Source organism: Crotalus tigris, unplaced genomic scaffold (genome assembly GCF_016545835.1).
Source record: "Crotalus tigris isolate CLP2741 ecotype Arizona unplaced genomic scaffold, ASM1654583v1 scf7180000017733.2605024, whole genome shotgun sequence".
Taxonomy (NCBI): Eukaryota; Metazoa; Chordata; class Lepidosauria; order Squamata; family Viperidae; genus Crotalus; species Crotalus tigris.
In genome coordinates, this window is record NW_024096600.1 from 1873954 (window position 1) to 1889888 (window position 15935).

The 15935-nt window shown below is 39.6% G+C and overlaps 2 protein-coding genes across 3 annotated transcripts in view; both read right to left on the reverse strand.

The window, feature by feature from the left end:
* Positions 1-1951: 1951 nt before the first annotated feature.
* On the reverse strand, positions 1952-6613 carry TTC30B (tetratricopeptide repeat domain 30B). Its single transcript, XM_039339351.1, has one exon. The coding sequence runs from the start codon at positions 5054-5056 to the stop codon at positions 3047-3049; it is 2010 nt and encodes a 669-aa protein (XP_039195285.1). The 5' UTR covers positions 5057-6613; the 3' UTR covers positions 1952-3046.
* Positions 6614-10505: 3892 nt separating this feature from the next.
* PDE11A (phosphodiesterase 11A) overlaps positions 10506-15935 on the reverse strand; it is a 169905-nt gene continuing 164475 nt past the window's right edge. For both annotated transcript variants that reach the window (XM_039339355.1, XM_039339353.1), the window contains one exon: positions 10506-12870. In XM_039339355.1, coding sequence (XP_039195289.1) covers positions 12727-12870 — 144 coding nt within the window. In that variant the 3' untranslated portion in view covers positions 10506-12726. The remainder of the gene's footprint in view (positions 12871-15935) is intronic.

Consider the following 15935-nt stretch of genomic DNA (forward strand, 5'->3'; position numbering starts at 1 on the left):
TATTTGGATCTAATAGAAATTGAACTCCAATAACATTTGGTGGATACTAGATTACCATTTCTGGACTAGGATTGCACTCTGTGAAGTTTCTATATACACACCATGTGCCCTTTGAATAGGTGAACGTAAGATTGCAATATAAGTTTACACCATCTGTGTTTGCAATTGTGTTATATGCTACTCTTTAATCTATTTCTAACAATGCAGCATCCCCCAGAGAGGGCAAAGGTGGTTCAGAATGATGAAAGCAGCATCACAGTATTGCCCTGCAAGTCCTGACCCTTTTGTATTTATGTTGTGCCATCAAATGTGATACCCCTAGGGGTGGAGCTTGCTGTATAGGGGCATGACACCTTTGCAGATGCTGCAGAATCAGTATCAAGGTGAAGTTGAGCAACAATAGAGGTTAGAGGAATAAAGTGTTTCTTTCTGCAGTTTTAACATGCAATGCAGTTCAGAAGGGATGATGGAGACACAAAGTCTGAAAATATCCTTTTCTCAGCAGTTTCCTTTTAAGGCCTTCAATACTTTGGCTCCTTGCATTAAAAACTTGGATGAGGGCATTAGATACCAATAGATAATACTGGCCACGGAATTATTAAAGAGGATCTTAAAATGGAAATGTCCAGAACCAATGACCATCCTAGCAAAATCAGCCATGGCTAACATAAGATATCTTTATTGTGCATTAGATTGCTTTGAGAAATTTCAACATTTGAACCCCCGCAAATATGCCCAGGATTTTTTTTAAATGCCCACCAACTTTTACAGAAAGCACTCAGTGAATACTAAGCATCGCTCTTCTATCTCCTTGTATCATTGCCCACAGGTTGCACTCTGTCCCCTATAATGTGGAATGACTTTTAAAAACTTTCAATAAAGGTCACTGTGTTTACATTGAACAATATACAATTCTCCTGTAAATTTTAAACATGCTTTACTTCCTATTCCTCTCTTCTGTATAAAGTTAGATTCCACGAGACGTTTCCTGAAATTGTGCAAACATTTAATATAGGATGGATTCAAATGATGTTGGCACCAATTAAATACTCTATATCAGTGATGGCAAACCTTTTAGAGACCAAGTGCCCAAAAACTGGCCCCACCCCCACTACACTCCCCCCTGCCCTGCCCCCACTCTGCCCCATCCTCCGCCCTGCCTGCCCACAGGACCACTCACCGCCTCCAGGGCCCGCCACAGATCGCCCAGGCAGCCCAGCAGCGCTATGGCAGTCACGCCCTCTGCCCGCGCCCTGCAGCATCAACTGTGCACGATGGGGTGTGAGGGCAGAGTCTTGTCTGGCTGTTATGTCCTTGGCTGCACTGCTCCGCGTAGGCCACGCTCAAGGACGACTCTCCTTCAGGGGGGCTGCTGGAGAGGAGGCGGTCACGGGGGGAGGTGAGGCTGAGGCAACGGCATGTGTGCCCACAGAGAGGGTTCCGAGTGCTGCCTCTGGCACCTGTGCCATAGGTTCTCCACCACTACTATTTAAGATTACAGGTATGATTGGCTTCCAACATATAATGATCTCACAATGACTTACTCCATGTTACCTAAGTCTCATCATTACTGGACTGAGGTTATCCTACAAATACAGCTTGTAGGTTACAGAGTGGTTGAGGGATGTTATAAACATACACTCAACCGTGATGTGTTTTCACTTAGTTTGCCTTTATCAGTCCAGTGTGCCACTCAAACATCATATACATGCTAGTTTGCTCAAAGGTTACTGGAGTATCATTCAAAAGATAAAGAGATCAATAAGTTAGAGGTAACCAGTTTACTGTGCCATTTGAGCCACATTCACTGTTAAGAGCTTTTACTACAGATACTGTATACTAAGACATGTTTAGCATGTTGTATGATCAGGGTGATTTCCAAGCTGTTGTACAATGGTAATAATGTTCAGCTTCATCTTGAATTTGACTGATTAAAGAAAAATACAAAATCCACAGTACTAATAATTTTTATTTAGTCTGGCAAAATGGTGCATAGTTTTTTGAGTTGTTTAGAACTTTTCATCTGGGAAAGGAAGGAAAAGGAGAGATTTTTACTGACATTATAGCGTTGGACTTTAATCATACCTGTAATCTTAAAAGATAGAAGACACAGGCTAAACCCTATGAGAAATTATGTAGGCTTGACATGGTCTCTAGGGCTATGGTAAACTTCATAACTGGAATAAGTAGTAAATATTTCTATCTCTTAAAGAAAGGAAGAGCAACTAACTACTAGTACATTGCCTTCAAATGAGCCCTGCTAGCCTATCTGATATATCTAGCAGCAAATATGGTGTCAGTAAATTTGGAAGGAAAATTATTTGTAAATAAATGCAGTTACTTAGTACTTCCTGCATCAGTTTTTATTTGCCCTGCACACATGATCAGCTTTCATTGAACATTACAGAGAGCATTGTGGAAAAATATATGTTCCATGTTTGTATTGGTAAACTTTAAATGTTACTTTTTAAAAAAAAAACTTTTTATTGCTTTAAACTAGGACTTGAATGCCCACTTATTCAAAGCTCCCATTACCATGAAAGCATTAATATACATACATTAAAGATTAAAATGTTCAAAAGCTTGACATCATTCAAAGATAATTTTCTGCCCTTACTAAATTTAGCAGTTGACTTACGTTGAGTTTCAACTTCCAAAGAATACTTATTTGAAAGGTATTTTTGTTATTTTCAAAAGGCTGCTTATAAGCCTGGCTTATATGAAATATTGTAATCAACTAACTTCTGGGAAAATATAGCATATAAGTCGTCCTCCACCCCTCATAATACAATCATTCTATAGTGCTGCTTATTAATTGGACAGCACAACACTCCAAATTTATAAAGCAGTTCTTTTGTTAAATGTATTATACATTTGATGAGGAAGCTCTTTTAATAAAAATAAGTTTTGAAAGGGTGGGAAAGGCTGCCCTATAATTCCAAGTGAATTCAAATTCCTGTGAAACTTTTACAACACAACGCTACTACATCATCACTTTTCACTGATCTTTTGACTTGGGCCATTTTGAATATATATGCTATGGCAGTTACTTATTCCACCCAATCACTTCATACATCAGTGCTCTCAGCTGCCTGGCTTCATAGGTAACTGTGTTCTTCCCACTGTGCATCTTCTCTTCCTCAAGTGGTTGTTCTATTACTGCAGGGATATTTCGGCCATAAACTTCACAGTGCTCAAGAAACTGGATGCATTCTTGGATGACACTGTCACGCACCATGATCACATGCTTACACATATTTTCTAGCAATGACAAGAAACATCTTTTGGCATAATACCAAGTATCTGTGCCCAGCTTTTTGTTATATGGTTCTAAGCTCTTAATTACTCTAGAAATGCCAAAGTCAAAATTTCCTTTGGCACAGTACAGAGTCCCAATAACTAGATTGACAATACAGAGATGGTAAATCTTTTTTTCAGGTTCATGGTAAGAAAGCTGTTCCTCTTCTTTTTCGATCTTTCTCATCAGCTCCTCTGCTTCTTCATTTTGACTAGTCATAATATAAGAAACACATAGGTTAGCCAAGACAATGGCACTAACTTGAAGGATGTTGTCATAGTGTTTTTTTACAATGGGCTCATAAAAACCAATTGCCTCTTTGTATTTGTTCTCTTGCATGAATAGTACATGAGCCACATTAAGTTTCCACACTTCATGATCCTTACAGAAGTCTACTGACTTATGGAACATTTTTTCCAGCATGGAATAGTTCTCCATGTCCCAATAAATTTTGGCCTGGGCCATAAAAACAGGAACATATTTCTCCAGCGTTTCATCGTAATCATTCACAGCTTTCCTTAGAGCCTCATCATCTCGATTTTTCCTAGACTCCTGCACCTCCTTTGTCAGTTTTCTGAGCTGCTCTGTTAGGGCCCCTGCCAGTTCATCAAGCTTATGAAATGCCTCATCAGGGGCTGTTTGGCAGGTGATCATAGCATCCAAGTAGTTGTACAAGTAAGGAGTGAGAAGTTTGTAGGTCAAGTGAGCATTCTCAGCCAGCACATCTGCAGCCAAGTCATAGTATTGATACTTGCAGTACAGAAGCAGCAAATTCCCAAATGTCTCTGGTGGGCAAGGGTTCTGCTGCAGAAGGAACTGAAGTTTCTCAAAGCCTTCTGTGGCTCTCCTGTCCATGTTCATGAGAGCCTGGTTGTGCAAAGTGACCGGGTCCAGCTCCTCCTCAGACCGAGGGGGCATATCTGTAAGGGCCTCCTGAGCTGCCTGAAGGTTGCACAGCTGGTATTCAATGGCAGCTTTGAGATTGAAAGCCTCCACCAGGGCTGTCCGATGCAAGAGCAACGTATTGCCCACACTGCGGACATCGAGGCCTTCCGTATTGGTCCCCACACTCAGCTCCGGGTGCTGCTGCATGCCACGCTCAATGATGTCTGCAATATGCTTCAGAGCAGGAGCGTACTGCTTAGCAGCATAGCAGCACAGGGCCATGTTGTAGGACAGCTCTGGGCAGTAGCCCAGCACTTGCATGGCAGAGGCGAACTTGCTGCAGGCTTCCTCGTGCTGCCCTTCGCGGTACAGGAGGCAGCCCATGTTCACCTCCGCGTCAGGCAGCTCGGAGGGGTCCTCGGAGGGGGCGCCGGGGCTGCTTTCGGCGGCGGCCGCCAGCTGCAGCTCCACCCGGGCCTTGGCGCTGGAGAGGTCGCCCTGGGCGTAGTGGGCCGCCGCCTGCAGGCGAAGCGCTCGGCTCTGGAAGGCCGCGACGTCGAGCAGCGGGGCGGTGGCGCGCAGGGCCTCGCCGTAGAGCCCGGCCTTGTAGAGCGCCTGCGCGTGGTACAGCCGGTACTCGTGGAGCTCGGGGTGCAGGAGCCCCAGCTGCTCGTAGCACTCAGCCGCCGCCGCGAAATCCTGCAGCTGGTAGTAGCAGTAGCCGAGGAGCGAGAGGCCGGCCCGCGAGCGGCAGCTCTTTTGCAACTCGCTACTCAAGATACCCACTGCCTCTGCAAAACGGCCGGCCCGGATCAGCCCGTAAATAGCCGCCGTGAACTCCCCGTCGGCGATAGAGGCCATGTCGGTGGCCATTTCGAATAAGCCTCCGGCTGCCTACAAACAACGTTGCCTAGGCAACAACATGCCGCCACCGGAAGCGGAAGGCAACCGAGAGCCCGCCCCCCGCAACTGGCGGTTGTGAGCGCCCTGGGGAAATGACCCGTTCCGTATTTGGTTTCTCATTGGGTCGCTACGACCCTGGAAAGAGAGAGAGAGAGAGATGGCTACCCCAAAGGCCTGACCATGCGGACCACATAGCCCGCGGGCCGCGCGGCTCTCTTTTCTCTCTTGGCGCCAAGCGTTGTGGGGAATGTAGTTCTCTGGAAGTGGCTCGGGAGGCCGGCTGTTGCCACGCGTTCTACGTGAGGGGCGTGGCCGGGTGCCTAGAATAGCTAAGGCGGAGTGTTCGCCAGCTTAGCTGGGTTGAATTATTTCTTTACTTCTCCGGAGGCTGAAGCTAAATTCGCCATTTCCCGAAGGGGGACGGACTGCAAAGAGAGTCAAGCGCCTGTACTTTTAATTGCTGAGTGGAGGAAAAGATTTTGGCGCTAGCGAAGCTGATGCCGCAGTTTCTTTGTCCATCGGATGCCGTTTCTATACCGCTCAGTGACCGTCCGTCTCCTGTCCATTCTCTTCACCTCCCGCTAAAACAAAGACGCTCTTTTTTCCCTTTTAAAGCGAATAGGAACGGTTCATCTTTAAGGTTATCTGTAAGAACACTTCTCTTTCCTCTAAAGAATATGCAGTGGCATATCCAAATGTATAATTATTATTTTTTTTTCATATAACTCAGCTCCCTCTTTATTATAATTGACACGTTTTTTTATCTGATTTAAATTAAAAATATGCTAATTCGGTTTTCAGGTTAGGTAGGATATGGAAAGAGAACCCAATCTGCTATTCATTTATACCATTTCTTTTGTTGTATTTGCACAGACTAGTGTTAGGATAAATTATTAGACTACGGATGCTTTCTTTAAAATTTGAACCAGAAAACTCAATGAATGGTCTTGAATCAAATACTACCTCTGCTGTTTTGCAGAATTTTTGAAAAAGATAAATATATGATAGCTTTAATATATTCTGCCTTTATGAAAAATGGACAGGGTACAAATTGATTGATTAAAATAATGATGAATTGTTAAAGAAATCTTACAAGTTTCCACGGAAATTATTATATACAGATATTTTGAAGGTTTTTCATTTTTACACTGTACAAATCATTAAAACATCTAGTTATGTTGACTTTAAAATACCAGGTACATTTATTTTTTTATCAGACACTTGTTGGATAATTTTTTAGTTGAATCATAATCAAGGGTGTATTGCAACCTATCAGAATGTTCAGTGTACTCTATTTCTCATTTTCTTTTTCAGGTAATAGTGTATTGCTTCCAAGAATGAATGCTCAGTAGGTTTCGCTGGCAATTTCCTTTTTATGGGCAAATACGTATTTATGGGCTGCACTGGGGTAGTGTCAGAATATATGTCAAGAGTTGTTCAGACTTTTTCCTACAGGATTTTTTGACTAAAATTTCAAAAATTGTTTTAAATGTTAAGTTTTATCCATCTGTCTATTTAGAAGTCATTATGATACATCGTCAAAATAAAAGTTTTTTAAACATTAGTGCCCATGTCTAATGTAAAACACAGTACAATTCAACCTTCTCCATTTGGGGTTTTCCAGATGTGGCCTAGAATTCCCAGAGTCTTCATAGTAAAAATGCACGTGCATCCTTTTATGGCAACAATTTATGGATTCATTTGGAAAAAAACTCTTCAGTGTAAGTTGGGGTTCAGATTTCCAGAATGGTTTTAATTTTCTCATGCAATTGTTCTGCCTCCCACAGCAGTTTTACAGGGATCCAAAGAAAGGCCATTTCCATTAAAAAGCCTCCCTTTCATTAGAAAGGGAAGAAAATGCAAAATATTACAGAATGTCTTGAGGTAGGTAATGCTAAGAGCTATCTATCTGGAAGTATTCCCCAGAATTGAACTTAAGGAATAGGAGATTCTTTACTTCTATGAAATGAAAAGGCGCTTTGAGCTTTTAAAAGTAGATTCTGCAAGGACCACTGGACAATTTACCATTACTTCCATATCCATGAAGACCATATCATGGTATAGTTTAAATTTTTGAACAGAAGGAGATGCTTCTCTATGCCTAAACGCGTTAATGATCAGGAGAGATTGTGTTGGAATTGGGGAAAGGGAATGGAGATGCTGGGGAGCACTGGAACCACAATAGTCGTCAGCAGGTTTTTGAATTTTGACCCACAATAGAAAAGATAGCAGGAGACATGGGAAATAGATGGAGGCAATTATAAATAAGTCTGTGATGGATGGTTGACATTGTTAGGGCCTCAAGTGTATGTCAGCTTGCAATGGTTTTGCATTCCCCTCACTGCCACTGCTGTTGCTATGGGCAACGATGTGTTGAAGCCAATAAAAAGCAGAGGAAACAAGGGAACGCTCAACCTTGGAGGAAGCTGGAGGTTGCGTGCTATAAATTATGTCACACTTCACAGTGCATCGTATCAAAATTCAGGAAAGCTTTATGGAGCTGCCAGCAACCCCCAGTCAATCATGGTATCTGTCTTTTGCCATAAAGCACATATTACATAAATAAGTCTCAGACGAATTCCAAGTATGCCATCCCACCTTTTTATTTATTACTGGGGAAAAAGTGGTGGAGGAATAACAGAAACAAGTTAGAAGACTACAAGTATTTGTTTAGACAATAACATAGATCTTCCATTTCCTTATGTGTCCTATTCCCTCTGGAAAAAGAATTAAGAAGTTCCACCATCTTGTATTTTGTTCAAGTAACATTTTAATTTAAAATATTGAGAGTGGGGTAACATTTGCATTATAATTGACTGAAAATGTCACAGAGCGGAGAAACTTTCAACTTCTCCAGAAGACTTCACCAAAGTGAATAGTACTAAAACCAGGGTTGGGAGAAAGCATCAAAGGATGTCATAAATATGATAAAGTATAGTAGAGATCAGATTATAAAGATTCAGATGGTTTGTCATATGTTCCTAGAAGTACAAAATGCTACTACAATTTCAAAATGGGGTGATATAATAGACAATCTGTTTTTTTTAATCTTGTGCTTAGATATTTATGTAGAAGATGGCAGATATCTACAGTACCTGCTAAGAGAATCAGAATTCAATTCCCTATAAAGGAAAAAGTATAAAGTTTTCCCATTACAATTATATCCTATTTGCAGTGTTTTTCAAGACAATCTTGCATTTATTTGAGTCAGGTATTCTATGACTGAGAAATTCTAAATTTAATAAATATGTATAATATAGCTCAGCATGCATTTGCGGCAAAGTGCCAAGATTACTGACATTCCTAGTCTGAAAGAAGCCACTTTTTCATGATTATACCAGCTTTGCTTAACTGAAAAGTTAACAAATTTATATTAGATGTATAACATATTTTAGAGGCAAATAATTCCATCTGCTCTGTTTAGGCCAAAGGAAATTCCCTCAATTGTGTATATAGTTCAGTCCACATCTGGGCGAGGCCGGTATCACAAACATTTCTTAGAATGCTCCTTTAATTTAATGCATTGTTTTACAGTTTCTTTTAAAAAAATAGAATCCATATTTCGTTATGCAGTTTCATATATATGTATATATGTGTGTATAGAGTTTCCTGATAGGGTTTGGGAAAGGCATACATTTTCCCCAAAAAATTTTTGTATGCATCTTTGGAACCAAGAAATATTTGAAAAGATTTCTTCACACTAGAAGTCCTTTTACATTGTGACAGATTCTATTTTGGTGAATGCTTCCATTTTACTTAAAGTAATGACATGTTTCACCCTCTTAACATCCTTAGTGTTTTACCTATACATTATCATTCAATAGATCTGCACTGTAATTTATATGCGGTGAGGAAAATATTTCCCTTAGTCACTGTCTTGAGATATAACTCCTGTAGAGCAGCCATTGGATCTCTTCCTTGTACTTTTCCTTAGCAAATTAGTGATTTATTCACAGCATTCAAATGGTTTTCTGCCTAAATCTTGATGGGTGTAATTGCAAAAATTCCACTACAGCAATATATTTATCTTTAGGTTAAAAGACTTCATTTGTATTCACTTGGAGGGTCTCAATAAAGTTTGTCAATAATAAGAAAAAAATTGTTTTAAAGTTCCCTCAGCAGCTTGACAAGGATTTAATGAACTTCCAATAGCTATAAAATGAGATGTGAATAGAAAGAGAACATTGTGTAATTAAGCCATTAGTAGATTAGATTTGGTTTGAATTAAAAGGCATCGACAGATAGAGATTACGCTACCCTATCTATATTATAGGTTTCCTGATGGAGGAAATGAAAAAGAATCTTTCCAGAACCATTTCCTTCCTGTCTGTCTATGAAGTGTTCAAGGTTGGAAGTCCTAAACCAGTGATGGCAAACCTTTTAGAGACCGAGTGCCCAAACTGCAACCGAAAACCACTTATGTATCATCGGGTGCCGGCTGGGCATGGCCCATTGGGTGGGTGTGGACCACATGGTGGGCATGGCTGCAGTGGTAACAGCAGACTGGGTGGGACTAAAAAGTTCAATCAATTCTAACTTTGTGAGATCTTTTTTTTCTCGCCAGAAGTTAAAATTGATTGATTGAACCTTTTTATTTTTTTTGCACACGGTGGTAGAGGCCTAAAGCGAAAAGGTTTTTTAAAACCCAGCTGAAGGCCTAGGATGGGATGACAGCGCGCACAGAGAGGGCTCTGCGTGCCACCTGTGGCACGCATGCCATAGGTTCACTACCACAGTCCTAAACCATAGTAAAAGAGTATCAAGTTATTTTTTTTTTCCATCCAGCTCTTGGAAACATCTGCTTCTTTTTAATACCCTTGAGAAATGTGAAGTCACATTTAACATACTAAGCAATTTGGCATCCTTTAGGTATTTGGACCACAACTCAATCAGCAAGATCATGGTGGTTGTATCTTACAATTTGTGGAAGGGTGTTGGGTTTCTCACCTTGTAGCAGGGCTTTGCGGAGCCAGAGGTTTTGCTACAGTAACAGAAGTAGGTCATTTCTACTTTCATATTTCATATGAGCCGAGGTGGCGCAGCAGTTAGAGTGCAGTACTGCAGGCCACTTTAGCTGACTGTGTTCAGCAGGTCAGCGGTTCAAATCTCACCGGCTCAAGGTTGACTCAGCCTTCCATCCTTCCGGGGTAGGTAAAATGAGGACCCAGATTGTTGGGGGCAATGTAAATATATATATACATCGCTTACTGGTGTACACCGCTTAGAGCAGTGGTTCTCAACCTTTCTAATGCCGCAACCCCATAATACAGTTCCCCATGTTGTGGTTACCCCCAACCACTTATACATCACTGGGTGCCAGGGGCGTGGCCAAAGAAAAGGGGGAAAAATGGCGGACAGCCTTGTTTGGCGACCCCCGTGAAATGATTGTTCGACCCCAAATGGGGTCCCGACCCACAGGTTGAGAACCACTGGCTTAGAGAGTGCTTGCACTTAAAGTGGTATATAAGTCTCATAAATAAATAAATAAATTTCTATTGCTGAAATTGGGTAAATGATCACACCTGTAATGTGCTTGAACATGTCCCCTAAAATAATTGTTATGTTGGACTACTCATTTCTGTTAAATAATAAAATGCTATTGTTGCAGTTGAGGTAAACCCTCCGCTCCCTTTCACACTCGACGCAGAACCTCTTAGATGCCAAATAACATTCAGAATCTGCTGGATATTGAATGGGAAGCATTTCAGATAAAAGGAAATGATAAAAGGATCCCTCAGAGCAGCCCAGCTTTCACCATCAAGCTCCTACCAACCTCAAACCAAGTATTTCAGATGTACAGCAAATGCAGAGCTGGGAGTTGCGAGTTTTCTGACCTAAAAATTATTCCTGTTAAGTTTAGGAGAGTACTTTTTCATTCCAACTATTTTTTTTTTTTGCTGTTAAAGGACTAGATAAAATTCTGATTCTCTATTATGCTTTTATTCATTATTGTTTCAACTGCTCTCATAAATTGACTTTGCCTGATTTCTGATAGCATTAGATCTTTTTTCACTTTTTCCCTCTACTCCAGCCTTTTCTGCTACCTAAATTCTGTTAAGTTCTGAAAGGGGAGGGGCTCAGTAGTGTTTTCAATTTACAAGCATCTTCTTCTGTAAGAATTCCGAGTATCTAGAGATCATTTTACTTCTAAATGATCTTTGGTAGGGGTTTAAAAGGGTAGCAGAAATTATAGCCAACCATCTTCCTCAGACCCTTTGTTCCCGCACTTTGGGAAGTGCCGGTAACCCAGAGTGATCCTAACTACATGCCAATCCATATGACAGGTTGTCGTGTTAGGCACCCAAATTGTTTGGACTCAGGTGTTCTCAGCTCACAAAACTTTTCAGTAAGTGTTGACTGGGTTGTGGTTGGACATGTGTACAACATCCTTCCTGGAGCAAGCATAATTTATCCATAGACCACGCAATGAGAATGGAACATAGATGTAATTCCACACCTCATTAGGGAATAGAAATCTAGTAACTTGCCATGGCAGTGCTGAAATAAATTTGATGTTTCATTAACAGAAGTGAGTTCACTTCAACTGCAGACATCTCTGGATATTTTATAAGTCAAGGATTGCCAACATGCAAAAAAATAATTACCAGAGCACATGCAATGGTGACTTAGTTTCTGTTAGCTAAGACAGATTAACATGTGTAAGAAAATAGCTAGAAAAAGCAGAGGTAGTCATTGCTCTTTTCATATTATCATCTAATGTCATATCAGACTTAAAAATAATAATTTTCTGAAAATGTACCAGAAAGCTACATTCATATCCTATAGTGCAAGTTCTCTACCCAAGGCAAGGTTTTGTTTTTGTTATGCAGTTTTCTGGATATACCACTGATTCTCTTCTTAAGATGTGCAAAGCAGCTGTAAAAATGAAATTACAGAATTCTAAAAGTATCATGCAGAATTTTACCTTTATATAAGCTTCTGCCTGCAGAGCAATTCAAATTGGGTTGCTAATATGAAATCAAGGAAGTCCAAGCAGGTTCGTCTTTTTAACTGTAATAAAGTTCATTTTCCCTCCCTCAAATACAGCGAAGAGGGACAATTCTAAAAGCCTTGTTTAATCCTATGAGGCTTGTTGTAAAAAACATATTTCTTCAGAATATAAAGCAGGCTTCTCTGAATAAACCAAATAGAACAGAAAAGGGGTAAAAAGACAGATTTCACAAGCGCAGAAATAACCATTCATACTAATAAAAGCTGGAAAGGTGCAATCTCAAAATATTTTTACAAAAATTATCCCTTTTTTCAGAGTCTCTTGAAGAAGCTTCAGCATTTTTTAAAAATCAGTCACAGCTTCCTTTTATTAATTTTCATGAACTATGAGTTCCACTTATATGAATCCTTTGTGACCATATTTGCCAATTTTCTTAAGACTTGCTGAAAGAAGCTGACAGGATCCAGACTCAGTGAAGCTTTCCAGATTACAGCAGGAACCCAATTGTCTCCCTGTAGATTCTCCCCTCAGACCATGTGTTGGCCTGTAAGAAACGCTAAGACTTGGCCTTAGTGTTTTCACTGAGATTGCATACGTTCTTGCCTGCCTTATATATTATTAATTAAATACTATGAGACAAAACTTTCTTTTGATTCTCTTATCCTAGGAACAGGAAACAGACGTAGACTTATTTTATGCTCTCTGGAGACATGGCTAAGTTGGATGTTGTCTGAGAAAGCAAACTTTTCTGATGCAATTCCTCCCATTTTTTTCTGTTGGCCACCACAGAGTCCAGCATAGGCTTCAGTTTTCCATTCACTTTCACTAAGGCCTGAGAGAAAGCACAAAAGAAGCAATTGTGAATTATTAGTTAAGATGTCGGTTCCAGTACAGATAAAATGGAATATTTGCTCACAGACTTCATGGGAGAGACTTTCTTCTAGAGCTTTTAATGAAGAGTATTGTTTCACAACATAGTCTAAAACATTAAAAGAAATTCTGAAGGAGACGGGGAGATAGCTAATGTGTCCTGGTGGAAAATGAGATAAATCAACCATTAAAAATGTCTTATCTAAACAAGCAGTTAGTCTCTTATCAAATCTTGACACTGAGGCTCTCAATAGAATAGTTTTTCCACTTTATTCTAATAAAAAAATGATAAGTTTTATGTGAGCAATTGGCCAAAGATGGTCCAACTCTTAAGCCAATTAGATATTTGTCCAGGGACTCCCCGGCCTTAGTCTTATTCTAATCATTGTAATGGATGAGGATGGGCAATATGTTCTGTATTTGGCCTGGGGTAACTCTTTAGCTAGCTACTAGCTACAGAAGCCTAGTAACTTTAAGAGGCAGGGCTGAAGTATGTTTAGCAATTTGGGTGCTTTGTAAGGATGAGTTTGGGAGTGTGTAAACCTGACACCTGGCCTATATACTGATGTCCATCCTTAGGATGTTTTTTAAATTCAACAACTGCATTGCCAACGTTTAAGCAATTTCCTGTCAAATTTCAGCAGCCCAATCTCAGAGTCATATGGGGCTGCAAAGAACTTGGATCAACAGGCTGCCCTATTGTTACATGATGTGATACATGTAGGTCTAATTGCCTCAGCATGTTTTTTTTTTTCAAAGACTTTCCCCACTTGGTCTCTAATTATGTGTAACACATAACATTCAAAGTATGTGAATATGCATGCAGAGATTAAGAAGGGAAATTTTGTGAACTAGGTGGGCCAAGTCTTCTGGACACCTTTGAGGTTTTAGGGACTTTTGAAACTGCCTCTTTGAAATATTTTACATAGCCCTATGAAATTAAGAGGCGCTGGTGGATTTTGCTTCTTCTGAACAATTTCCCAAGTGCAGTTATTTTTACCTTTACATTCAAAAGGGCCTAGGTGTATCTACAATGCTGGAAGGCTTGTATTAGCAGCTAAGCATGTAACTCCTATCAAGTAAATGAGGATTAGGAAACAGTTTAAGACAGTGGTTCTCAACTTTTCTAATGCCGCGACCCCATAATACAGTTCCCCATGTTGTGGTGACCCCCAACCACTTATACATCACCGGGTACCAGGGGCGTGGCCAAAGAAAAGGGGGAAAAAATGGCGGACAGCCTTGCTTGGCGACCCCCGTGAAATGGTCATTCGACCCCAAATGGGGTCCCGACCCACAGGTTGAGAACCACTGGTTTAAGAAGTTAGAAAATTAGTTGGAAAATTCTGGGAGTTGAAACCCAACAATCTTAAAGTTGGTGAGTTTGAGAAACAGTGGATGATACCCTACTGATGAAATAGCTTTCTGCACACCAATAAAACCTGCTATGAGGTGCTGAAATATTCTGGAACAAATTGTGAGCAAGATTACAATTTAAAGAGGAAGCCAGTGGGAAATCCATATTGTTTATGAAAAACTATGATTGTACTATATGAACTTGGCTTTTATCTAGTGTGATATTCATTCTAAATATAACATACTAAACTACTAAAGTAACTAGTTACTTTAGTATAAGTTACTAAAGTTCTTTATGTAAATGGTGATTTAATGGTACTTCATATGCTTTTATATGATTAATTAGCATATTAGTCTATTTCTAGTGAAGTATATTTGTATATCAATTATAATTGTAAGAGATAATGGTCAGTTAACCGAACATCATTATTACGCTTGGCTATTAAAAGTGAATTCAAAAAAATGAAGGAGATAGTTGATTTTCAGTTATAAGTACACTACAATAAATTAATTGTATAGAACAGTGGAAAGATAATGATGTAACATTATTAAAATACCATTTGATATACAGTTGAATCAGGTGGCATTTGAGTTAGAAATACCTCAAAAGGGTAGATTTTATGTGCAAGGCATAAAATGTCCTTATTCAGAAGCTCTTTTGATATTTAAACTCTATTTGTGTATTTTAATTAAGTATTCTACTATACATCTTGTAGAAATTAGCCTTTAAAAATAAATTGGCTACTAAAGTATTAATCTCAGGGTTTTCTAGATACAAAATACATAATTTGGACTTTATAACAGCCTGAGATATAATTTTAAAAATCTTTTGATTACTATATATTTTTGGGTTTTTTTTATTTACTAAATCACTGCAATCAACTCCCTTTTATGAAGCTTCTGGGAAATTATCTCAAAAGCACATTTCTCTCCTCCCTGCAGATTGACATTTACTAATTTACTCCTTTAGCACCTTTTCACGTTTAAATCAATTTACCAGTTTATTTATTGGACCACTTAAATATTTTGACTTTGGTACAGCTGTGACCCTGTACCTTTTAACACTTCATCCCACACATATCATGCCCTGTTCTGCCAGTTACAGAGAAATCCTTTGCTCAGACTTCTTCTATCCTATTTATTCCTTTTAAACAGTTATTTAATAAAACCATACAAAGTTTTGGTCTGGCTTAGTCTCCAAAATCTAGTATGTAATGGACGTTACTTATAATGTCACAGCAATGGTTTTTAAAGCATAGAATATGCTATTGTAATTTTTCAAATTTATCACTGCTGGCTATCACTTGGAAAGCATAGAGGAAATTATTATTAACAAGGCATTATTTCTAGCATGCTTACACATATTAAGTGCTGCTTTGACTCTTGGACTTTCTCTGCAACATTTGTACACTGTTTAGTTGTATATATAAGTTTGTACGCAAAGTGTTTTATACACCTTTAACGTTTTTATTAATTTTTCCTGTACTATATAATAATCTACATCATGGGTGTCAAACTCGATCGGGTCATGCGACGTATTGTGACATATCTCGATGTTTTTGCCTGTGCGGAGACGGGGTGCCCATGACGCATCCAACCCATGGGCCGCCAGTTTGACACCCCTGATCTACATACAAGAACGTGGACAGCAAGAGCCTACAGAGATCAATC

Bases quoted from the DNA above. Each gene is read 5' to 3' on its own strand.
- TTC30B (XM_039339351.1), bottom strand. From the start codon at position 5,056: ATGGCCACCGACATGGCCTCTATCGCCGACGGGGAGTTCACGGCGGCT.